Genomic DNA, 26,176 nt, shown 5'->3' with positions numbered 1-26,176 from the left:
GTTATTATCGTCAGTGACATGGTTCCTTGTGGAGCATACCATAATAATTAGACACCTTTTTTTTTGGACTAAACCAGTTGAAATTGCGTCACACAGATCAAAATGATTTTTGACAGATTTCAGTTAGATTTTTAGCTCTTTATTTATATTTGCACCTCTTCCATTCAATATATTAACTCTATGCTATTTCAATTCACATTAACATTGTAAATCAAGGTTTTTGTTTATTACTGGGGTTTTTGCAAACATCTAGTGAGAATGTTAACAGTAACCTTTTCAGAAATATACAATCTGAGAAAAAAGAGAGAAAAAAACAACTGATGTGTTCTTTAACTTTGAATTTCTTATCCCCCAACAGTGACACCAAGTGAAACTGGAGACTTTATTTACAGAAGGAAACAGAAAAAGTTCATTGACAGGACAGGAAGCTTAGAATCCATCACAGTTATATGCAAAAGGCCATTTTCTTCAGTATCCTCTGGAAAATGGGATTGGACCAGCATTCTGTGCATCTTGTGCCCTCTGCTCTGCCCTCTGCTTCATTCTCTCCTTGTGTTGAACTGCCAATAAGCATAGGGTAACACTGATTAATAAGCACTGAGTAAGTTCATAATAAGTAGCTTCAAGATCTGCAAACATCATTATAACAGCCATCTCTTCTAAATAAATACAAACGCTCACAAAGAGAGGAAGCAGCAAAGCTAAGTGAGACCAAAACTAAAGGAATTAATCAACCAGACCTTTAAAAGCATCAGACTGTCACATCGTATCGAGTTTGTTTGGTCTCGTTCCAGTTTAATGTTTAAAACATGTGCAAATCTGATTGAAACCCTTATCTTACAATGAAGCTCTAGGCGAAAAGACAAATTAGTGTTAACTCCAAAATGTCATAAATCTTCTCACGCTACTTATGATAAAACCAAGTTTGCTCACCAACTGATAATGATGAAAAATAACACAGATGAAACACTGTGCACTGAGAAATTATGTTTACGGGGAATGTTTTCAGGAGTTTGAGGCATGGCTTAAAGTAACTTGCAGGTATTTTATTTAAATGCAATCAAAATGTAAAAAAAAAAAAAAAAACATAATTTATTTAACAGTAAAATAAATAATCTGAGGCATAAAAAGAAAATCTTTGGTCAAATGTTCTAGGTCATAAAAAAGAAAAAAAAAACACATCAACTTTGCTTGTTTACTTTATCTTTCCAAAGCAGCATCAGTATTATTTTTAAACTGGTGGAATATGTCTATATCTCTATGTTTGTGCATGATGTCAGACATTTTGGAAATTTAGCAATTATTAAAATAATGTTGAGGTGAGCAAAAACAAATAAGACAGAATAAAATAGGTGCGAGGCATATTTGTTAATGATGTCATAATCTATCTATATTTTTTCAATGCATCATACAAAATATGACAAATGAACAAGAACTAGTTTGTATAGGAACTCAGGTCCAAAATATCTAGTTTTTTTATGATGTGTGTATTGTAATCTGGATGAACAACGTTAAGAACTAGTTCTTGCTGACGATGAACCGGGTCAACACTGGATCATAATAGAAGCTCATGCCATCTAGTGGTCAGAGTCTGAACAACTCTCAGTTGTGGTTTTCTATTCTGAAACTATATTTGAAATTCTGTTATGGACCAGAATGAATTGTAGCTCAGTTTATAAGGTCTGTGTAGCAATAACAGCATCATCAGTAACATTATTCATGACTGTTTTTAAAAGCATTATTCATTATTTAACCACTGACGTTGCTAATTGGTTAACATCTAAATTTGTGTCAATTTTTGTGCAGTATTCAAAGTCTACGTTCATAGGTAAAGTTTTAATTTTAGATAAAGTTTTAAATAATTTCAGAGTGTACGGGGAAGTTTTCAGATTTGCATGGCTGTAGTCATATGAATCCACACGGCTCTGTTAATCCAAGACGCACCTTTCATAGGAAATTTATTAAAACATCTTTGTTTGCAAGCCTCTGGGAATTTTACTAAGTTTGCATAGAGGGAGTGTAGGTGTTTACCCATGTTTTAGTCTTTGTGCAGTTATTCTAAGCGACTGCAGACTACAGCCATGTTTCTTCAAATAAGACTACAGCTCCTTCAGTCAGTTTAACATTTTAAAAAGAAAAAAGAGAATTAAATACTTAAACAATCCAAAAAAAGTTCTTACCCTTGTCATTTTTAAGCTTAATCTTCATAGCCACCCCCATTATTAGGATAAGGGCCAAAGCCGCAACCCCACAGACAATTATGATCACGATTGAGTTGTCTGAATGACAGCAGATGGAGATTCACAGGGAACAAGAACAAGAAAAATAGCAAAAGTTAAAATCTTTGACCTTGTTTTCCTAAGAAAAACAATTGAGAGCCATTGTGGACTCAAGACATCTACTTACTCTCTATTTCGAGATGATATGGCTCGGATTCACAGCTGCCACATGAGGTGGTCACAAAGCATTTGTAATCGCCCTTTCTGCTTGAAAGGACTTTTTTCAAAATTAATGTTTTGTTATTGACATGATCATATTTGTCTTTATCTTCGACAATTTTTTTGTCATTCCAGAACCATTCATAGCTCAAGTTCAGAGCAGGGATGTTGTGGGAGCATTCTAGAGTCACGTCATCGCTCTCCTTTATGGTGGATAGAGAACTATTGACATTTGCTTTGAAGTCTGTTGGGAAGAAAAAGAGTTTTAGTAGTGATAGTCTTGGAGGATCTGAAAAGTTTATAGCTTACAGTGATCTGTAAGAAATAGATATATTGTTTGGCTTACTTCTGGATGATAATGATATTACTTCTGACTAGCAGTTTATAGTAAGACCTAGAAAGTTACTTTTCTAATAATTTAGCTCATTCCTTGTCTATGTGGTCCAACAATTATAAGGAATATCAACAGTTACACATTTTTAGTAAATATTTTGAGTCTCCTGTGTTTACCACGTTTGTGCTTACCTCTGTTTGACTTTATTGAACGAGTGACATTAAAACTACAGCATTTCCAATCACATGTAAAATAAACAAGTAAGAAAGAGTGGATATACCGTTAGAACACTCAGTGACGTTAATTTTCTTCTCACAGCATTCTACAGAGAAATAATAAACAAAAAACACTAATTTAAAACACTTTTGTCCTATTTTGATGAAATTGTGGCCATAAATAACTTTTGTTTTTACCTTTTGTGATATTACATCCCTGAGCAGGAGAGGAAGAGAAGACACAAACTACAAAAACAAATAGAATATGGAGGAGTTTAAACAGAATCAAATAGAAATACTTGGTACCCAGACTGCCAAAATGGTGAATAAACAAATATAAGTTTTTACCCAGAAGAAGTCCGAGCAAAAGCTCTCTCCCTGTTCTGATCATTTTCTGTCAACCAAAAGTGATCAATTTAAGACTTAAGTGCAAAGAACATCTCGTAAATTTTAGACTTAGGATACACTGACGCAAATAATTACATTTTTCCCAAGATTACATTATTTCAAGGCTTAAATGTCTTGATTTTACCTGGTTTGTCGCTCAAGGCACAGACCCGTGCATTGCCCTGCTCTGGTTTGCTTAGCCTGAAGGTCTCTGCAACAGAAAAAGCTCGGAAGAACGGATTATGAACTCAGATAGGGATGCAAATTCTTTCATCCCTGGAATTTGGCATCACAAACACTGCCACTGTTTATCTGTTTCAAAGGTGTAGGTGATAGCCAGCCATCGCAGTATGGGTGCTGATTAATGCAAATTTGTTCAAATATTTCACATTTCATATGGGTTTTTTTTTTGCTTTTTGTTTTTTTACAAAAAAATTGAAATATGTGAGGTCAAGTGAGGCATGCACTCACAAAGGAGTACTTAAGAACATCCTGTCATCAGAAAAAAAAAAAAAAACGTTCTCTATGCAAAGGCCTTTTCCCTTGAGCACATAGCGTACAAAGAGACTCAGATCAAGGATACTCCTACTTAGAAATACACGCATTAACAAAAGTTAACTTAATTTTAAGTAGACACATTCAATAAAGACATACTTGGTCTTCATAGTGAGACATATATTCATAGACTGGCCACTAGAGAGTGCTGTAGATTATCTTTTGTTTCCTTATTACTTCTTTGAGTGGATGGAATTCTGGAGCTCTTTTAAGTATGCACAATAGAGACAGAGATTCTTCAAAAGAGTGGAAATGAAGCAAAAATTCACCAAAATGCAATTTAAGCACCAGACTGTTTGAAAGAAACAACACACAGAGAAGGTGACCGCACAGAAACTAACAGACATTTCTTTGTGTGTTGCAATTTGCATGCGAGCCACATCTCCACACTTTGGTCCAGCTGATGAAAATCATGTTGAATACATATTGCACCCTGCTGCCATTTCCTCTTTAGTTTATGTGCGCTGACATTTTAAAATGAAAGCAAAAATCTACTCAAGTGACAACTCGTGTCAAACACCAGCACAGACACAATCCATGTCTTTCCACCAGCAAAAAGGCCACAATATAAGGAAGCACAGAAAAGAGGGAACATGCTTTAACGAAAGTGTGGTGCCTTACTTTTCTCTAAATCTGGTTAAAAATAAACTTTTCTAAGTCAGATTTCATGATCATCTTCCATACTGCAACAGCGAACAATGAAGAGCTGAAATAATGAGTGGGGTTAAGGCATAACTACATCAAGAGCTGCTGTCAGTCTTTACGAAGGAAATCGAGAAAGCACAGGCCTAGGCAAGCTTTGAAATAGCTTTCTGTTAATTACAATCATTTAACAGCTTATGAGGGACCTTTGATCCTGCTCATTTCACTCATTACAGTGATCTAAGTGCCCCATTTGGGAGTTGGTTCTGACACACTGCATAGGGAAAAGATTAGCTGCCAGGACCTTTCTCACTATGCATGTTGTTTTTGGGTTTATCGCATAAGCATTTATTTTTGTGTCACTGACAATCTTTGAGAGTAATTGTGTTGTGTCCAGTTATATTTTGAAGTTTTATTCCAGTTCTTTCCTTAGTTGGTTTGCCAGATTTGCATGATCCCAAACATGAGTCATTTGGGAGCGAATGAGTCGCACATGTAAAACAAACCCCACAGTTTGTGTTCATTTTATTCTTTGGAGCATTATCTGTTTTATTACATTGAGCTTTTTGCCTGCATCAGTCCAAAAGCTCTCTATAGCCAATCTTTTTAGTTTTCAGACATTTCTTTCTTATGACTTAAAAAATTATACATAAAATGCATATTTTGTAATTATTTAGACCACGTTTTGTTTATATTTGGTAACACGGAGGCCCACTTCTATTGCTGAGTTCCAGTTGGAAAAATCAATTGAAACTGGAATTTCCCACTGGGAAAGCGAGAGCAACTCTGACTAACCCCAGTTACAGCTTGCAAGGCCGACTTTGCATTTCAACATGGCTGCTCCTCGTATCAACATTAAAAACAAGCTGTGGGGTAAATAAATGTATTTATTTCACAAGACACACATGAAAAAGTTTGTCTAGAAGCAAAGTTACTCGCACCACCTACAAGTCTAAACAAAATAAATTAAAAGCGGTGCTTGCTTATGGAAATTAAGTCTCTAAATTATGTCCAGGGACACCGCAACGTCTACGGGCGACGCCACGTCGATATACTTGCTTCTCCGTCTCTGTTAACTCTGACGTGACGCTAAACGCAACGCCGAAGTCTGATTCTGGGGTAAGTGTGCATTCATTTTGCAGTTTTAAGAACAGATATTGCAGAAATATTAAGGGTAATGAAAATAAGTTTGTCTTCTCGTGCCACATATTGAAAAATAAATAAACAGTTTTAATTAATGGCGAGCCTAAATTGGCCGCCATTAATTAAAATGAGCCAGTGCCACCTGTTGGTTGTGTCGCGTACTTGAGAGTAGGTGTCGTCCCGAGGAGGTGCTGGATGTTGTCATCTTTGTGGTTTCGTGAAACCGTTTTCTCTTCCTATTACTAAAAATGGTGGCTCTCAGTGCACTTTCTCACAAGTTTTCCGGCCTGGCAAAACGCGTTTCCCTGAAGCAACACAGGACGTACAAGAAATTGCGTATTTTAGTTTGTTGTAACAGAGAGGGGAGAAAGGTGAGTGAATTACACGTGTCCCAAAATATATTGGTCAAATTGCCTCCGCATTATTTGTACTCATTATGAACTTTCCTTACATGAGTTTAGCTTTATTAGAAGAACTCAGAGAGCTGGTGAAATTTGACCGCTTAAATGAAACTTGTCATAAAAATGTTCTGGAGCCTCTTATTCTAAAACGAATCTGATATTTGGATAAAAAAAATATACCTGGATAATATAAACTACATATTTTTTATTTCAACTGGGCTCGTCTGCTTGTTTGTATTGACATTGTATGTGGACTTTTTGAAGTGAAATCTTTCCCCAAAACACGAAACAGCCTTGTGGGGAACTATAACTGTGACTTGCGTCAAAACTAAAACTCAGCTGCATGCATCTCAAAGTGCACACAGCAGCTGAACTGCTCACAAAGCATAGTGAGTCTGCTTACGAGCCCACATCACAGAGTTTCTCAAGATGTAGGTTGAAAACAGTTTGATCATAGTAACCATACTTCCTCTTCTGTGGCTTGTTGCTATGGCGAGACTTCCCTTCCAGGCAGGAAGTGACAGGAAGACCCAAGTGATGTCTGAGTGTTTGTTATGAAGAGTGCTCATCAAGTTTGGGTGGAGCACTTCGCTGTATCCCTTTGACGGAGAGGACAGAGGTGTTTTGTGTGTGTGTGTTTTTCAATCTGGTATCCAGGCTATAATGGCGAAGAATTGCAATTCTTTAGGGATTCCTCTTGCCCACATGGTAAGCGTGTACCACTCTTTTTAGGTTTGAACAGGTTTCTGTTGATTTTTATCTGCGCCCAGTTCTTTTTGTGTTTTGCACCCATTAACTTGTAGGTTTTATCGTTTTAAGTGCTCGCCTTCATTTTAGTACTTCCTGATACCGCTAAGTGTCAGTCGACATTTAGCGGGTTGATGAACAGTTGTCCCATGTTGACGTGTGCCGCCTGCCTTCCCGATCCCGCAAAGCCAGCACCAATCAGGCTGTGTGGCTGCAGTTGGTTGCCGCTGAAGACAGGCCGGTCTTTATGAGCCAGAAGCATAAAGCGAGTCATACATGTGGTCCAATCTGTCCTGTGTAGGCTGAGTTGGCTTGAATTCACTCTCCATTTCCTGAAATGGCTCAGCTCTTAAATAAATGTCTTTTTGTAGATGCCCTCGAATGTCTTGGACGTTTAGCACAAATTTTGCATGAAACGTAAGAATTTCCTTTATAATTTGGCAGCTACCTTCTATGTTTGCATTCCTGTTTCTGCTTAAGTACAGAAAACACAATGTGGGCAAGCCAGATAGTGTTACTTTATTTGATTCAATTTATTGACATTTGTTTGACTGTTTTTTTGACTTCCTTCTGCCATGACTGATGGCTTTTCAGATCAAACAGACAAAAAAGGAAAAAATAAATAAATGGGGAAGTCAATGAGGAGTGCAGTTGCAGCAAAGGTCAGCATATTACTGTTGAAAAATGCTCTTTAAAGCAGTTTAATAGCTCAGACACATTGTGATTAGTTCTATTGGTAATTTGATCTTTGACACAAAAAGCAATTTAGATCACATCTCGCATGCAATATGTTCTGTTAAATTCATTGGATTGAAACTGGTTTCAACCCTTCTGCTTTTTCTAGCCTTTTATTTATTGACAAGAGACTTAGTTTAGACTAATATAAAAAGCTGCTTTTTGTTTTAATGAAATAAAAACAACTGGGGATACAGACAAAATACACAATGCTGTAATTTAAGAAATTCCTCCCACACTGAGCTTAATCTTTTACTATCAGGATAATGATTGATAATGATTCAAATTAAACACAATCGTGTTCAACCAGCTTCATTCATCATGAACTAAGGCTGCTAAACTACAGTTACACAAATGGTTAAAAACATATTTTTAATAAAAAAAATACACTGTGGTCATTTTATGTGACCACTGTGTAAATGAAACATTTACAACTGTTCAGTTGCTCAACACAAATGGTGAATCACCTGGCAACAACTCGGTGCATTTAATCAACCCAAAATGGCGGTTTAATGAAATTCAAAGCAAGGGATTTAGGCTCACAGTGGCACAGTTGGTAGCATTGTTGTGTAGCAGCAAGACGGTCCTGGGTTTGAGTCCCAGCCTCGCGTCTTTCTGTATCTCTCTGGCTACTCCAGCTTACTCCGACAGACCAAAAGCATGACTCTGAATTATCCTTAGATGTGAATGTGTGTGTGTGCATGGTGGTTTGACTCTGTGTTGCCCTTTAATGGACTGGCGACCTGTCTGTAGTGTGCCTTGCTTCTTGCCCGTTGACTGCTGGAGATAGGGATCGGCACATCTCGCAATCCCACAAGGATGAGCCTGAGGTTAATGGATTGAGGTGACAATGAATTTCTAGAATTTTATAAACTGCTGATCTATGGGAATTTCTCCCACACACACTGGGCAGAAAAAGGAAAAAATGTCTACTATGTCATTATTTTTTGGATGACAAGAATATTGTGGAAGTTGTAGCTCACATAACCATTCGACAATCAACGTATATTGAATACCAGATCTACACATTCAACACCTCAAACCATGGAACATATGGTTTACAGCAGCAGCTGGCAGCTAAGGACAGAGAACTCAGGCTGCAACATACACAAGCTCATCAAAACTAAAGAATAATATATTGGAAAAACATTGCCTGGATCAGCAAGGGTCTGTTTTGGAGTGTCATTGATGCTAATAGCACAGGATTAGCATCATTTTGCTGGGGAGGTAAATTCCCTCAGCAAAATGGGGGGGGATGTCCCCCCAATTTAATGTACACTCACTGTGAGTGTATACTGTGGTACACTCATTACCACAGTGTTTGTGTCTTATGAGGTCTACTTCCATGAAATGCAAAATTACACAAACATTATCTGAAACTGGTGTGGAATCTTCAGCTTTTGCATGATGCTATAATTTCAAGATTAAGCAAATTCTCAGAGGAGTAATTTGAAATCTATTCACCACTATGACATATCATCTGAGAGTCATGGTGAATTGTTTTCTTGAATAATTAAGGCACTTTTAAAGTTTGTAACTACCAAGGTGTTTTTACAAAAGTGTCTGCTTGGTGTAAGTCTAAGACTAAAAATGAAAGTGAATGGAAAATATAAGAAACTAAAGCAAATGGTACAAAAACTACAAACAATATATATTTTTTTGAGATTGTACAGTTTGAGCATCTTAGCTTAGACTACTAGCAAACAATGATGGTAGTTATATCATTGCATTTATAAATTAGAACATCGACCTTTATAGTCTGTGGGGAAGTTTTTTTATTTTTTTTTGTTAGAGTGACAGACACATCTACATTCACACTTCTGAGTAATTTTTATTCACCAGCCTGTACATGTGTAGATTGTGGTAGGAAACAGAGCCCCCACATTAGGAAACCCAGACAGGAAAACATAAATACCTCTCACAAATCCACCTCATCTCTCTCTTCTTTTTCATAGAATTACATTGAAAAATAATTGTTTAGCCAAATCTTTGTTTCTTGATCCCAGAGTTTCACAAAACTCTTGTCTGTCAGCTACTGTGGGAGATACTTTTGCAAGACATGACATTTTTTTGTGCGCTCTGAAAGCTGAATGAGAACTGCTGTCATCAGTGTTGCAACCACTTCCTGTGAAAACTGTCCTGGCTGATTGCGCTACACTGACAGAACATGCAGAAAAAAATCTGCAGCTGTTGTTCACATTTCCTTTTGTAAATGTAACTATTGTATGTGGTTGAATGCATTTATTGGTGTTGCAGAAATGTTCATTTTTGTCTAAGCATTCTCCTACAATTAGACAATAAGTATAATAGTAATGGAGCCACATTTTCAAAAGCATATTTCAGAAATTGTTTTTGAAGAGATTGTAAGTCTAAGACAGAATCAGCAAAGTTGATTTGCAGTGAGATATTCTTCCCTACATTTTGTTTGCTTTATAAAGCCTCCTGATTTACTTCTCTATTTGTTCCCAGAGTCAGGCAGTGTCAGATGGAGGTAAGCATGCACATGACCAACCTTTTACATATCTCAACATGTTTGAGCATGAAAAGATCTGATTAAGCCTCAAGTTCCAGCTTTCTGTTTAGCTCTCATAAAGTAGGTGTGATTGTGTTTTTAGAGCTGAACATGACTGCGCGGGGCTGCGGAGGCAGCAGCTCCAGCCTCCCAGGGACCCCAGGAGGGGACGTCAACTCCGCCAACAGTGTCCTGAGTTGGGCCGTCTCTTTTGAGAAGCTGTTAGAAGACCCCCATGGGGTCTGTTACTTTACGGTGAGACAGACTATTTGGATAATAACGCTTTTTTTTTTTAAAGGTATTCCTGCTAAGCTAGGCATGTTTGTTCTTGTTTCTTGCTTGCTTCTCTACAGGCCTTCTTGAAGTCCGAAGTGAGTGCAGAGAACATTTTATTCTGGCAAGAATGTGAAAAGTTCAGGAAGATTCCAGCCACATCTTTGGATCAGGTGTGGTGTCACTCTTTAGCTCCCGTATTTATTTGACTCATTTCGTTGAGTGTTTAAAGCTCTGTTTTCTAACATGCATGTTTTACACTCACTTTAATAAAACAGCTGAGTTGAAGCAGAGCCTCTACAGCAATAAAGAAAATCACATAGATAACGCTGAGTGTAGCATTTCATTGTTGGAAAAGAATTGCTCCTATGTTAATTTTAAAATTATTTGAAAATGTTTTGGTTTTACTGCATTTAACAAAGTAGAAAACAGGTTGCATAGACATTTATTTTCCTATTCAACAGCTTGAATACAGTAAGTGAGAAATGGTGTGTAATCTCCATTGATTCATTGTGGTTTATCTGTTCTTTTTAGTTGAAAGCAGCAGCTCGCTCCATCTACGACACTTACCTGTCTAACAGCGCTCCCTACAGTGTGAACATCGATGACACTGCCAAGACGGAGGAGAAGGATCTGGAGCAACCCACTCCTGACATGTTTAACAAATCTCAGGCTCAGGTTAGCAGAACTTTTACACTCCCATATAGTCACTGGTACATGTATTTATTGCTTAACTCAGGAGTTCAGCCCTAATCCTTCTCTTGTGTTAGATTTTTAAATTGATGAAGATGGACAGCTACCGGCGCTTTGTGCGCTCTCCTCTCTATCAGCGATGCACCTTGGCAAGCGTAGAAGGTAAACATCTACCTCAGCTCTCGACAGAGCCTGTCCGCATGAGGTCATTGGACGACGTGGCCAACAAGAGCCCCTCAAGTGACAAGAAGGTGAATAGCATAAAGATCAAGGCAACAACCCATTATTCCTTTTAAACCTTGATTTATCTCTATAAATCTGTCAAACAGAACAGAAAGACTGACTCCAATAGTCTACCAAGTGGTACTAGTGTCTCAGAGAAACAGCGGCAGAAAAGAGGATCCTGGGGAGGTAGTAGTGGTCGTATGTCAGATTGTTTCTTTCTTTTTTTTTTTATTCTGTATTTTGAGTTTTTCTCTTTTTGTCTATAGATCCATCAAACGGCTCAGGTCCTCTGAAACAGTCAAATATGTCAATCAAATCAACCAGCAGTGTGGAGCTTGGCTCCCTCTGCAGACAGATGGAGGTCAGTACATTTGTGACAAATATTCCAGGAATGTTGCAGATCATATAAATGATCAATTATGTAAGATTATGGTCAAACAAACCATGGTCTTACGTAATCAGCTTCAGGTCTACAATAATAAAATGCAGACCTGAAGCTGGGAAATTCGTCTAAATATTCTCTTTTTGCTCTCCATCTTGTGTAGAACGGTCGGCCGGGTCCCATCTCCCGCGATCAGGCTGCTGGCATCGGGAGCCGTATTGGGGTGGAGGGGGGTTACTGCTGTGTCTACCTGCCTGACGGCAGCGCCTCCTTGGCCCCTACACGTAATGGGCAGCCCATCAAGGACATGCTGGCCAGCCTGTGTGAGAAAAGGGGCTTCCCATTAAAAGATGTCATGATTTATCTTCATGGCAAGGACAAGGTGAGAGCTTCTCCTCTGTGTGCTGCAGCACTTGCTGTTTCAGATGAAGCTGTCAGCTGCAGTGCCACTCTTTAACCATGTTTGGTAACATGTGAGACGATTAACCTCTTCCTGTTCCAACATCCTCTCAGTCTCATCTCAGCCTTTCGTTTCCGAAACCTTTGGTTGAAACTGATGCTGTTTAAAAAAATAAATAATAAAAAATAAATCACTGTTTTTCTTCCTGTCTTGTGTACTTTTCTCTCTCTTTGGCAGCCCTTGTCGCTGGACCAAGACTGCTCCGTGCTGAGAGATCAACAGGTCTCTCTTGAGCTCAGGGTGACATTTGCGTGAGTCATCTTAGTCACTTCCTTTTCATTCTTTTTTTGTCTGCCTTTTTAGTCACCATTAGCAGACTTTCACACCCACTACACGACCACTACAACATGTCACGTCTCACCATATTTGGGGGAAATCCTGATGTTGTTGGCACACATCATCTGCCTTCTAGGCAGGATTTCTTCAAACACATGACCAAATTAGGTCAAATTTCCGCTTCATGTGAAGAGGTCATTAGGTGTTGACTTTCATTTTATGTATCAGCATTGTTTTCACTAGGATTTGTGTGGGTTATTTTTGAAAATGTTATCTTGTCACAGGTTGGAGAATGCCTTTACTGGTAAAACAGTGGGAATCATGGCGAAGTCCAGTAAAACACTGCAGGACGCTCTCTGTTCAGTGATGCAAAAGTACCATCTAAAGCCGCAAGAGACAGCGGTAACTATGGTAAGTGGTTATGTCTGACACCTTAATGTATATAAATCAGTCTTTTATTTAGGAATGGTTACTTATGCTTAACAGTATCACCATTTAATTAAATTTTTTAAACCTTTAAATAAAAATTAAAAATGATTTGCCATGAATAGATACTTGCTAGAATTAGCAGTACACAATTTCCCCTGCAGTTGTCAGAACATAATTTACACTTATGCCAAATAAACTCACATTTTTACTTTTATTGAGTCATAAGTGCCATTAAAATGTAAGCAGTGCTTTGCAATACACTGCAATATTTGGTAGTATGTGCTACTGAAAATTTTATACTCTACAAAGTATGAATATGTGATAAATTGCCTGACTGGCCAAACTGGGTGTACAGTTACAGTGGTGAAAATGCAAAAACTTGTGGAGAGGTAGGAACATTGTATATGTGAAAAGATAAAGAAGAAAGCTTGGAAAATTTTGATTAATTGTAATACATATTGCCATCACAATTTTCAGAAACAGTATTGCAATTTCTCTCATATTATGCGGTCTGGGCTTTATCAAATGCATTTGTTTAGTCTGTTCTTTCAGTAGTGTCCAGCTTGAAGTTGGAAGTTTACATATACATAATAAACGGCAAAAGAACATTTCCAATAATTTATTTCTTTAAAATTGTTTTTTTTGTGACAAATAATTGTTCAACATATGTCATGTTTGACTTACTTCAGATTTCAAAAGAGGGTATTTTTTGATAACAGACATTCTTGTAACGACTGTCCCTTCATTGAGATGATTTAGTCAAAATTACCCCCTTTACTGATTCATTTAATAAGTCACAAAAGCAGACAACATTTCCCCAAAGATTGACCGAGTGTTATTCATTGTACATTGAATAATTTCTTAGAGCCATGGGAAACCAAAACAGAAACAATAATACCAAAGTCTGAAGCTCTAATTTTAGCTCATACAGTAAAGGTATATATAGTCTGTCCATCAGCATATTTCTCTCTAACTGTCTTGTCAAAAGAACCCACTTCTATTTTAGTGAAGTGGGTTAGTCTCATGCAGTCACGGTGAAGTTCGGTGTCTCCCAACTCGCTTCCCTCTGACCTGGACCTGAGGAAAGTCCGGTCCCTGATTTAACTAGAAGAATGTGAAATAGAAAGAGCCTGAAATAAAAACAGAGTTAAGAAATAAGTCCATGAAATGCATCAAGTAGCTTTACGAAATAAGGGTCACTAAATAAAACACCATTATGAAATGAGTAAATAAAAAAAATAAATAACTGAATAAATCTTGAAATAAATTATATATATTTTTAAAATATTTATTCAGTGTTAATTCCTAGAATTAAAACTGAATTCTAGTTTTAATTCATAATACATTTTTATTTTGTTTTATAAATTATTGCTTTAGAATTTTAACTAATTTATAAGTAATTTATTTTTAGTCCATATTCCTGCATTTCCAAATATTTTTATTTGTTTTTCATCTGGGTCAGATTCTAATTTTATATGTGGTATCTTCAACCATTTAGTTAGGATGATTAAAGTTGTATCTTTAATTATACTGAAGATGGGCTAGAACTAAAAAAAAGTCAAGGTGTCAAAATGTAATTATCTTCTATTTAATAAATTGAGTTAAAATTTCATTGATATTCTAATTTCCTGACTATGTCTGCATATGTGGAGCCAGAGTTGAGGTTGCTAGTACTGACTGTCGGCGTACGTTCAACAGGATCTCTTTCTTTTTTGCTGTCTGTTTCAGGTTGGAAGTGACGAGCCTGTGAACCTGAACTGCTCTGTGTTCAGACTAGCCAATAAGACGCTGCGGTTGGAAAAAGCCAAAGGTAGATATGCTGGACTTTTAGAAAATCCAATCATTTTGCTTCAAAAGTGACCATTTCCAATAATTAACACTGGTCTCCATATGTTATTGGTAACACACATCATGTTATGTTCTTTCCTCTAATTTGATTCTTTATTTTTTTTATATTTTTCTGGTGTTTTTATGCCTCATTCTCTGAATGTAGTAGAGCAATTTACTGTCCTGGTTTCTCTAAATCCCTTCATCCATGTCCCTTTCTCTTTATTCTGACTTCTTGCTGAGCTTTTTCTCTGCTCTTCTTTTCTGTGGGTTTGATGTGTCACAGTGAATTTGGTTCGTTTAACACTGTGTCATTTTCAGTTTTCTCATCTCATTTTCCTACATCATATCAGAGCTGTGGTCTGTGCTTCAGCTCCTTTCCCTGCGTTCAGGGAGAGCAAAGAGATTTTACGTCGGAAGTGGTGTTACAAATTTTTCTCTTTCTGTGAAAATAGGTAAAGAGCAGACCATTATTCCCAGAGGAGGGAATTCTTCTCCTATTGCACAGGTCAGACTGCCTTTAATGCAATTGTTACCATTTTATCAGAGCTTTAATGCTTTTCACTTTTTTGTGAATTAGAAGACTTTTTGTCCTCCACTTCAGATTATTACTTTGTTGTGGGTAAAAGTCTGATTAGTTTTAGGAACCATGGCTGCTGGTTGATTATTTGTTTCCTCCACAATTATTGAACATCCCAGTAAAGATGGGTCAAGCTGTCTCTAAGCAACACAAACTGTTGTTTGGAGACCCACAATGCTGTTCAGCAGTTCACCAACAGCGAGCTTTAAAACAGTAAATGAAAAAACAATCCCTTATCTTCTTCCTCACTGATAATTAAAACTAGACAAGAACCCTGTGGTGGTCTTTCTGCCCACCACACACGAAGCCGTAATTGTTTTTATAATACTTAGTGAGAGTTTACACATCAGCATGCTCTAAAGCTGTTTTCTTGGAACCACACCATTAATTGTAAAGCTCAGTCACATCCTGTTTAGATGTTCATTTGTTGTTTTTGTTTTTTTAAATTAGAACTAGAGTGTTGTAAATATGATGCTTGTGTATTTGTTGATATTAAGCTTTCTGTATGTAAAAGGTGCATCATGTCTCTGGGAACTGTTTTCGTCCTCAGGCAGGAGGAGGCCTGGAGCCTCGATCATCGACTCAGACCGACAGAGTCAGGACGCAGCTCAGACCCAATAAGAACCGCGACATGGACGGTAGGGCACCTCACCAGTGTCTGGTGTAGCTGGGTATTACACCACATGCTGTTAGAGGATTTCTCACCTGGTTCTCTGGAGCTCATTTATAGACAAGTGTGTTATGCTAGTGATTTTCACTGTCTTTATTAAATCCATAAACCAAAGTCAGGTCAAGATTAAATCCATTCAAAAGAAATTGTAACATTACAGAAGTTTTAATTCTCATTCAAGCTAAATGAAGCAGGCCACATTTGGAAGCTGAGGGCAAATTGTTTTGTCAAAATCTAGGGCAATTAGAGATGAGAAAGGAGTGGTGTGCAGTACAGCCCATCTTTTTTCTGGGATCGATGTTTCCTGCTGGTAGAGCTGGTTTCTCAATCAGCTTTTTACTGTATGGATGATGGATGATGTGTTGATGTGTAGCAAAAAAAAAAAAAAAAATCTCTTGTCATGAAAGTTACTAATGTTGCATTTGAAAACTGTTGCCGCTGTAATTAAAGCAGCCATTTTAGAAAGCAAATACAATTTAGCGCAGTTTGGAATTTTATTTGTAAAATATTTTTGAATTAATTTTTTCACCAATTCAAAATCTTGCACTGTTTTGTTTGTCCATGGCCTAAGCTATCAATAGAATACTTTTGCAGAGTGCTTTGCCACTTACGTCACTTACATCTTACTAAATGATGATTCTGATGCACATTGCTCAACACTGTTTGCCTTTGAAAATTGACTTGCAAAATTAACATAATTGTCTTGATTTGCATCAGGATTTCTGGACATGCTGACAAAAGCTCAGTGCTGCAGAGTAGATGACCAGCGAGGCCTTCTGACCAAAGAGCAGCTAGAGATCCCTTCATTCCTGCAGCTTTCTTCAAACCAGGGACAGAATACAGACAATTCCAGTCCAACCAGCGCTTCCACTACCGACTCCAAAACAGAGTCGGGGGACAATGCAGATGCTGCGGCTGCAGCTCCGGCTTCGGTTTCGGCTGCGGCTGCAGCTCCGACTTCGGCTGCAGCTCCTGCTCCGGCTTCGGTTTCGGATCCAGCTGCGGCTCCGGCTCCGGCTTCGGCTCTGGCTCCAGCCAATAAATCTCAAGAAAGTTCTGATGCTCCTAAATCTGAATCTAAAGACTTGAGGGAAACAACAGTTTGACGCAGAATTGCGTGGAAAGACAAAGTCTTAAAACCCAGTTGAATATCTAACAGAAATGTGATCTGATTTATGTAAAAAGATAGTTGTTGGTCCAGATGCACTTTCTTTAATGAATAAGCTCATACTCGGCAGTATTTTCTTTGGCCTCTGCCTTTGATCAAATAGGATTTTGAAGGCAAATCTATATGGGTGAAAACATTATGGCAAACATTTGTCTAATTTTTAAAACACTACAGATCTTCATTGGAGAATGTTTGCTACGAATCTATACTGCACCCATAAATGCATAAAACGTTTGACCTTAAAACCCTGAAATATGTTGTACAGATGAATTCACCCTCGAACCTGCAGTTATGTTTTAATGTTAACTCTAAAGCATAAGTGTATATCTGCAGAGGAAGCATGGACTGTCTGAGAAGCCCTTTTAAACGTGCCTTGCATGTCTGTGTCTTATGATTTCTAAATATTTTATGAAGATTAGCTTTTATTACTTGAAATATGTTTTCCTGTGTGGGCACTTGTTTCTTTGAAATGTATGTTTTGCATGGTTTGTTGTGAAGGCACTTTGTGAAGCTCTGGTCATGTCTCGTTCCCTCCCACTTCCGACGGCATTTCAGGATCCCTAAATTGTTATTGGGGTGACAGATTCAGTGTTATGTTACCTAGCAAAACTTTTAACCAACTCTGTTAATTTGTTTGCTATGAAAGGCGTTTTATTTTTCAATAAATCCGAGGTCTGTTTCTGCCTGAAAGAAATGGCTTGTGATTTGGTTTAGATTATACATTCAGCACACTCTAAGATGACTCGAGCTCAGTGGAGTGACTGGATGAGTCATGCTCAACAATACAAGACTGATTCGTCTGAGTACCTGCAAACTCTTTTTATACACCCATTTTTTTTTTTTTATCCTGTGAAAGGAAAACTTCCTTCTTCATGTAACGTCAGTGATGATCTATGCAGAGTTACTATTGGTTCCTTGGATAGGTTTATAGCCAATGAACTGATTTATATTTTCCAAGACTTGTTGCTGGATGGGGGTGTGCCATGTTTCTGTGATGGCGAGGCTTTATTCGAGTTACAAAACCCATTAGATGACTCATGGATGATGTCATCCCCCTGGTTGACGTCAGCAGTGTATATATTTCATAGTATGTGGGAGCACGTGGTTTTGGAATGCATCCCATCTAACATGCTTGTTTAGACCATTGCATGCAATTGTCCTGGTTGTAATTAAGCATGAGAGAAAGGAACGGCACTACATCGATGTGCAAAGTGTTCAGACACCGTAGCACACCTGGCATTTGCGTGTTTGTTTGCACGTCGAGTCGTGCGTGAGTGAGTGGTGCGTCGGTGGAGCTATGAATGGGCAGAGAGGGGTGTTCTCTCACACACACCGTCACAGCTCTGGGATGAGGAGTGCCATCTACTCTACTGCACGTCTGCTGTGCTGCTGAGAGGAAAGAAGACAAGGGGAGAGAAGGAGGTGAGCGTTTTGAGTGTTTCCCCATGAATGTTTATTTTTTTTGTTTGTTCATTTCTAACAGGATTTTTAAAGGTTGCTTTTGCAGAGTGTATTTGTTTGTCCTTGTCACTCCCATCTTTCATCCTTCTTGCCTGTCTGTCCGACATCACATCACTGAGCTTGATGAAATGCATTTATCCTGTCTGATGAACCTCATGGTTTCATTTCTTTTTTCACTGCTTCATTTGAATGGAGTTTATTGCATGCTTTATTTGATTTGAATTTAAAACTGTTAACACTTAAAAGTATTAATGATGGATGCAGAAGGGCTTTCTTAGAAAACAAATCAGTGACGGATGCCTGACTGATTAAAATCATTTCACATTCTTTTTAGCAGTTCTCGGGCGAAAGACACGTGGCCCAGCTGTTGGTCAGACAGGGAGCAGCTGGGCGACTGACTAAATTCATCCTGTTGGGGTGCGAGGTCAGGGTGCTGAGTGTTCACCTGAACGTGGGAAAACAGATGTCCAGTTACCATCAGTTTCTATCTTCTCACAACTCCAATGTTAACAGAATCTCTGGCCGCCTTCTGACCTTGGCGCTTCGATCATCTCTGTGCATAGTGAAATAATAATGTCAGACTGAGGATGGGAGTTCTTCGTCTTGACAATTTCCTCTACTGCTAATTTTTTATTAATAAAATTAACTCTAGCTATTTGGGTATGAAGAAGGTTGGATGTTGGGAGATTCTTTATTCAAAGCCACCATAAGGAAAATTATTTAAGGCAAAGTTACTCCATGCCACCAGGAGCTATAATATAGAGTTTGACTACTGGAAGCTAATCACACATTTTAAGCTCAGCCTCTTCCTTTCATATTTTAATTCTTGGCCGGGGAGTTAATTACTGCTGACCTCACTCTTAAAAAAAAAAAAAAAAATAGGGCAATATCTCTGGAACAGCTTAGGTTTTCATTTAAATTTGATCCCCAGAGTATTTTATTAAGAGTCTTAATGCTTCTACTTTGTTTTTGGCTTCATCTTCCTCAAAGTGTTTCTGAAGAAGTGGTGTAGGATGTGGTAGGAGGAAGTGTTTAACCAGAAATACTGCTGTTTTCTAACATTTGGTTGAAGAAATGTTCACTCTCTGAACATTTACAAATTTTACCTGTCAAGACCATAAATTCAAAGTAGACTATTGGAATTTTATCTAACAACCCTGTGCAGAAGCGGGTATACGGGCTCAGCATACAAAACACTTCGCTGTGAGATACTTCAAGCTCAGATTGAAATGTTTTTTTTGTTTTCTGAACTATTTTAATCTAAACCCTTCCATCATTCCATCCCCACAGCATGACGCCGTCACCACCATCTTTCCCTGTTGGAACGGTGTGTTCAAGGTGATGTGCAGTAGTTTTTCAACACAAAGTTTTGAATGTTTCAGTCTTATCCAACCAGGGCACCTTGTTTGTTTTTCTGTTCTCTTTGTGGCTGCATGTCTCGCCATTTTCCAAAATATCCTGTTAACACATTCTCTCACCCTGAGCTGCTCCTGGCAATCTTCTCCAATTAACGCTTTCCTTGAACACCTTGTCAGTAAAGGTCGACGGTAATGACCTGGATGGCATTCGTGCCATACTTTTATTTTATGATGGATTGAACTGCAATCCACAAGCTGTGGAAAATAAACCTTTGAGGCCACCATAGAATAGGAGTTAGCATAGCATCCTTAAAATAACAATAAAAAACAGGGACAGGGAAAGTAAAACCAAAGGGTGCAAAAGTAAATCAGCATACACAAAAACAGGAAAAGGTTACAGCCCCAATTTGCATAAAAGCCAGTCTGAATAAATGAGTCTTTAGCTGCTTCTTCACAGGCAGAACAATGAATGCAATTCATTCCACAACCTTGGAGCCACCGCTCTACAAGATTTATCTCCTCTCGTCTCAAAATATGTGTGGAGCCACTAAGATCCTCTTCCCAGAACATCTCAGACTGAGAGGAGGCTCTAAAAAGCAAGAGATATTTGCTATAGATTCACTCTAAAAGTGAGAACTAAGATGATAAAATAAGTAATAAAATGTATTGATAGCCAATGTGAGAAGAGTAAAATAGGACTAATGGGCTGTGTCTTTTTTTTTGTTAGTTGAAAGCCTTGCTGCTGCATTCTGTAGTCACTGGAGATGGTTACGATTCTTCCTTTTCAGTCACTTAAAGAGGTTGTTGCAACACACAGTCATAAAGACACATTGATGATCATCTTCAGCTTTTGGAAGCAGAAGTCAAATTTTGACGGAGAAAAACTGTTTTCTGATGAACTCTCAAAAAAGATGCTCCAAGGACAAAGATAGCATCAAGCTTTCTGAGTGTGTCTTTGGTGCAATACATCAAAGTGATGTTTGATTTTCAGATATTTGGCTCTCAGAGGCAATAAAGTTTCCATATTCTCACAGTTCATCTGCAGCTTGTCAGAAAGCTTCTGTGTAAAACTTGTAAAGCATTTTTATCAAAGTGTAAGCTGTAGATATTCCAGCCAGCCATTGTCTATATTCGCTTGTCCTTGTAGGGTCTCCTTCATCAGGCAGGTCTCCTTCATCAGGGTACATGCTAGAGCGACACATACACATCCCTTAAACCACACACACCAATTAAACTAAGGCATGTGTGTATGCGGGAGGAGAAGATGCAAGCTCCATGCAGAAAGACCTCAGACTGGGATTCAAACTCCTCATCTTATTGCTGCAAAGCACCTTTGCTATCTTTGTGTTATCACTTTTAAATATTCAGTTGGTTTAAAATATGTGATGCATGAAACTTGTGGTACCTCACACAGAACTAGGTGTTTCTGTGTGAAGTACAGAACTATCCGATGTGTGAAATCCATCTGTAGATTAGGTGACTTGTAAAGGGGATTTTATTTTTAGTCTTCAAATCTTCAAAAACAATGGGATTTCTTATTTCCATTTCAAAATTATGCTTTTATTTTTTTGTCACATAAAAGTCTAACAATGTAAATAATCACTATAAGAAGTACGTCTGCAATGTGAGATTATTAGATGCTTGCTTACTTTTGCAGAGCATTGCTTGAATCTTCAACCCCTCATAAGCTTACAGAGATTATTAAATGTTTGTCCTTTGCTCAAATGCTTTCATCAGTGACATGTTTCTCTATGTTTCTGTATTTATGTTTCTGTATTTATTTGAAAAATTTAACTTTCCTTCCTTCAGTTTAGCCGCTCGCTTTACATACAACGAATAAATTTCTTTATTGAGACAAACGGAAAGTGAAACAAGCCAACAAATCGTTTTTATTTAGGTCATCTCCCTGAATGAGCTGGCCAGAGACGGCACTCAAGACTCACTGAATGCCTGCCCTTCTATCAAGGCTGAAATTATTCTCCTCTGCCTCCTTCAAAGCCCCGTAATGCACATTTAGAGGAAGTGTGCAGAGCTCAGCTGCTGGTTTCTTACCCCTGGCTGTGCTAACTGAAGCCTGTATGAAAAAAAAAAAAAAGAGTCAGAGCACTCCACTGAGTCACTTGTGTTGGCATGTTTTAGGTAGCAGGCAGGACCAGTCCTTCAAGAATGCCTTTGTGTCGGAGTTCCCTGCAGCATCGAATGTTAACCGGCTGTGACCACTGACGTCAGGCGTCACAGTGGGTGAAGGAACTCCTGTCGATCAGTTGCCATTTATTTTTTATAAGCTCCTGAACAGAACAGCAGGGTGATAGTTGGGTTTTAATCAAATCCTTTCCTTTTGTTCCGATAATGTTCTTATGAGGTCTCACTTAAAGAGATGCATCTATTCTGTAAAACTTTATGCACCTAATAAATGACAGATTGAAATGGTCTAAATGTGAGCACAAATTGTGCTAATTTCTCATAAAACACAATAGTTTTCTTTGATGAAAAAGGCATTATTTGTACTTTTTTGGAATGCTAAAGTGTTTGCTTTTTTTTTCACTAAAGCAGCTTTGCAGAGAAGCTGAGTTTAGAAGCTGTTCTTCATCTGCCAATATTGGTCTTAAGTTATAATGAAAAGCTGTAGACATACAGAATTACTGGCAGATCGTTTTTTTTTTAACTTTGAGAGTTTTTTTTGTTGTTTTTTTTAATCTGTAATACAGATCTATATGCTGCAATAAACCACATCTTCAAATGTGAACTCAGACCTGCCAATAATATTTCATGCATCTTCGATGGACGATGCGAGAACTGACAGAGAGAACAGAAACTGTCGGTCTGTTATTTTGTTGTTTTTTTTTTATATATAAAGAAGCTTTCTCTCACACCGTGACCTAAACCCCCAGGTGTTTAGTCCCTTGGCAGCAGGGCTCCTGACGCCAGCTGCGCCTCTGGCTGTGACTGTTGCTTTATATTCACTGGAGACTTCGGCTTTTCTAGGACTCATTGTTTGTGTTGCATTGGTGTGCATGAGTGAATGTTCTTTCCCCCCCCCTTTAGAAAACCTGTCCTCCTTTCAAATATCTCCAAAGCAAATAAAATCATTCTAATCTGCATCTCAAGAATTTCTGCTCCCTATTTGCATAATGTCTTGCATAATGATTGCTGCAAGGTTCTTAATGAGGTAATTAAACTAAATGTGAGCATTATTTGAAACTTTCTTTTACAGATACAATTGGAAAGTTGAATGTGTGATTAATCCATTCATTACAGTCTCTCCTCTGTAACTTTGAAACAAATTACTGTGCTTAGTATTCTGCCTTTAACTTGCTACAGCCACTGTTCAGCTTGTTTTTGTGCTGAACATTTCATCTGCTCAACAGTTCAAAAATCCAGCTGTTAGCATTCATGAGCTCACAGAAAAACATAGTAGTAATGTCTAAACGTATCAAATAAGGTTGTCATGAAGTCAAAAGTCAATAAAAAATAAAAGTGAAAGGATTTTTCACTTTTATGACACAAATCCATTAAAATTAAGTTTTAAGCTGTCTGTGAATTATTACAGAAACTTATTACAATTGTTAAAACCCCTGAGAATTTTTTTTAAAGCCAATTCATATATAATTGCTGTAATAAAAGTAGGCACTGAAACAGTATCTACTCGTTCCATTGCCTTGGTACCATGGACTTACAGGTCCTGCTCCACCTGGTCTTCTGTCATCTGTTTCTCATGTGTTGCTGCTCATTGTTTTGCCTCTGGGCAAAAGCAATGAGCAGCAACATATTCACTGAGAAAACAACACGAGGCCTGAATGTTTAGTTCTTTGTATCTTATGTTGGTTGATGAAATAATTTTTAAAAAGTAGAAGAAAGAGGAGCAAGAGGCAAAGGGAACATATCGGGCAATTTATTGAAAACATTTAAACTCAAACAGGCTCGTAACAAAGTGATCAAACAGCCAAAGCGGTAATAAAAGTGTCAGAAAAAGGTCCTAGCTAGCACGCCACCCAAAGGCTTTTGATGATTACTTAAAAAAAGTATGTGTTCAGACATGCTGGAGACGAGTTTTTCCAGTGAGAAGGGAGGGAACGTTGTTCAATGTGGTGACGGAGCTTTGTGAAAAGTTTCTACAAGCTGAAAGAGGAGATCATCTCCTCAAACCTCCATTTAAAAAACATCAAGAGGACGTGCAGCATCTGCATGTTGTCTACTGTTCCTCTACAGAATGTTAAAGTCAGGGCTGAATTCACTGTCTGAAAAAGGCTGGATTAATATATAAAATGTATGAATTTAATTATTTGCTGTAGTCAGGATGGTGATTGTGCCATGCAAACCCAAAAGCAGCATTTGTGTTTGACCTTAAATTTTGATTTGTGTTTTCAAGCGCTGCTGTTTACACTTTTCACATGCGATAACCAACAAGCATCAGTCAAAAAACATCGGGGGACTTGGAATAATACAGCATGTCTTTTTAAATTGAAAACATACTTCAATGAATGAAAAAGTGTTCCTTCATTTCACTTACAAAACTGAAATAAGATTAAGAATATAGGCAAAAACTGTTTGCTTCCCATTGTGACTGAGCATAAGAAAACAATTCATTTGGTACTGCTTCAGTGATTAAAATGAGTGCGACAATGAAAAACTAAGTCAGAAAGACCATCTAGTGGCAAGAACCTGCAACTACACACTCAGCACCTTGCTTATAGATCATTTGATTGAGCATTTAATCACTTCTTACATTCAATTAAGCAAATAAAATGAAATGAATAGAAATGTTTTTGTCTTTTTTTTTTCCAGCTTTACTGTTGTCCAAGAATTTTCAAAAGCACAAGGTCAGTCTTTAGCACTGAACTGGAAAAATCTCCACTCAGCCATGGAGCAGAAGACAAATGAGGTGTGTAAAAAAACATTTTACTCCTACAGCATTTTGCTATTCAGACCTGGTCTTAACCAGATCCTTCCTCTCTACAGTGTCCCACCTCTACCTCTCCTCAGAAGCACATGAAGAACAGGTCTAAATCCACAGAGGAGATGCAACAGTCCAGGAAGGTGAGCAGCAGATGGACGCATTGACGTTTAGTCCCTGCTTAGAGCTGATCTCAGTTTTTTATCTTCTTGAACAGGCATTTTCCTCACAAAAGTCACTGCCAGGCAGGCCTGATCTGGAAAAAGTGAAGGTAGGTTTTGTTTTCCTGTTTGGCAATTGTTCTCTTGCTCTTTTCTACCATTCTTGTGGCTTAATTACCACTGCTATGGTAATTAACATCTATTCTGAAAAGGCATTAATTCTCAGTTGGTTTTGCAGGAGTGTCTCGATGGCTCTGACACGCCTTCGTCCTCCACAGAAGAGTTGAAGTGAAAAATGGCATCGACATCGAGCCATATACAAGTTAAAGTTACACATATAAAATGTACATATGTCAACAAAGAAAATGCCAAACAATTCTGATCATAGATGACTAGAATCTACTCAAGCTGTGAATTTCATGCTGAATCAACCTTAACTAAAGTCCAAATCTGATGAAGTTGTGTCATTGTGCTGTGACTGATATAACTGTAATTAAAGTGAAGTGATGTTGGACAAATGCTTTTTTTCTGTTTTTATTCACTGCAACAACTAAGTCTTCCAGGGTACAAATACATTTGAATTTAATGATTTAGGGACTCAACCTTTTATTTTAAAGCCGCTTTTTCAGACTTGATATGATAAAACTCGTGGTGCAGTATTATGGGGGCTGGGCAAGAACAGTGAACTTTTTTGTGTAAATAAAAGTGGTCTTTGATCAGCTGGAAAATCTGCAAATAAGATGAAGGGAAGACTATACATGGGACAAGAAAAACACGGAAGGAGGGATTCTGAACAGGTGAGTCCAAAGCTGAACTTTCAGATTTGTTCACTGATGACTGCTGTGTCAACCTGGCTGTGATGTCAGCAAGGAGGTGGTGGAGTCATTCTTTGGGCCGGAATCATGGGGAAAGAGCTGGTGGGCTTCCTCAATTCACAATGAATTATTAGCCAAACCTAATAATTCATTGCTGGGTGGGATTCCGTAAAGTATCCCACACAGCAAAATCACTCCTCTGCAGACACAAAAAGGAGACATGTGCTTTGTTAAAGCCTTACCTGGCCTTCCTCAGAGTGAGCTTAGACCACAGGTGAAGAAGAGCCGAGCAGGACTGATGGCTGACCGGCAGGTGTGTGCAGAATGGCAGGATGAAGACACTGTCACTTCGGTTTGTTTATCTCCAGGTTGACAGGTGGCAGCATCCTCTCAAC

At 38.1% G+C, this 26,176-nt stretch overlaps 2 protein-coding genes and 1 long non-coding RNA gene across 5 annotated transcripts; 2 read left to right on the top strand and 1 right to left on the bottom strand.

Moving 5' to 3' along the window:
- Positions 1-123: 123 nt before the first annotated feature.
- On the bottom strand, positions 124-3,627 carry LOC129362741 (allergin-1-like). The gene is made up of 7 exons (XM_055034456.1): positions 3,520-3,627; positions 3,336-3,381; positions 3,186-3,233; positions 3,053-3,094; positions 2,407-2,682; positions 2,181-2,279; positions 124-560 (listed from the first exon to the last, which is right to left on the bottom strand). Exons 2-7 carry the CDS (start codon positions 3,376-3,378, stop codon positions 469-471), a joined length of 600 nt encoding a protein of 199 aa, XP_054890431.1. The 5' UTR covers positions 3,379-3,381; positions 3,520-3,627; the 3' UTR covers positions 124-468.
- Positions 3,628-5,631: 2,004 nt separating this feature from the next.
- Positions 5,632-17,774, top strand: rgs14b (regulator of G protein signaling 14b). 3 transcript variants are annotated; one of them, XM_055034732.1, is made up of 15 exons: positions 5,632-5,690; positions 10,067-10,088; positions 10,213-10,364; positions 10,463-10,555; positions 10,917-11,060; positions 11,153-11,326; positions 11,405-11,486; positions 11,567-11,661; positions 11,846-12,064; positions 12,320-12,393; positions 12,703-12,829; positions 14,576-14,657; positions 15,130-15,182; positions 15,805-15,892; positions 16,642-17,774. In XM_055034732.1, exons 3-15 carry the CDS (start codon positions 10,221-10,223, stop codon positions 17,028-17,030), a joined length of 1,764 nt encoding a protein of 587 aa, XP_054890707.1. In that variant the 5' UTR covers positions 5,632-5,690; positions 10,067-10,088; positions 10,213-10,220; the 3' UTR covers positions 17,031-17,774. The 3 variants fall into 3 exon arrangements, with proteins under 3 accessions (XP_054890707.1, XP_054890705.1, XP_054890706.1); XM_055034730.1 differs by lacking the exon at positions 5,632-5,690 and adding an exon at positions 5,913-6,085; XM_055034731.1 differs by lacking the exon at positions 5,632-5,690 and adding an exon at positions 6,625-6,823.
- Positions 17,775-18,199: 425 nt separating this feature from the next.
- LOC129362782 (uncharacterized) lies at positions 18,200-25,484 on the top strand. Its single transcript, XR_008606268.1, has 5 exons — positions 18,200-18,514; positions 24,697-24,793; positions 24,871-24,948; positions 25,023-25,076; positions 25,205-25,484. It is a non-coding gene; the product is annotated as an uncharacterized LOC129362782 (long non-coding RNA).
- The last annotated feature ends 692 nt before the right edge of the window (positions 25,485-26,176 follow it).

This window comes from Poeciliopsis prolifica, unplaced genomic scaffold, assembly GCF_027474105.1.
Source record: "Poeciliopsis prolifica strain line A6 unplaced genomic scaffold, Auburn_PproV2 SCAFFOLD009, whole genome shotgun sequence".
Taxonomy (NCBI): domain Eukaryota; kingdom Metazoa; phylum Chordata; class Actinopteri; order Cyprinodontiformes; family Poeciliidae; genus Poeciliopsis; species Poeciliopsis prolifica.
The sequence above is the reverse complement of the archived record's forward strand: the minus strand, read 5'-3'. Positions and strand labels throughout refer to the sequence as shown.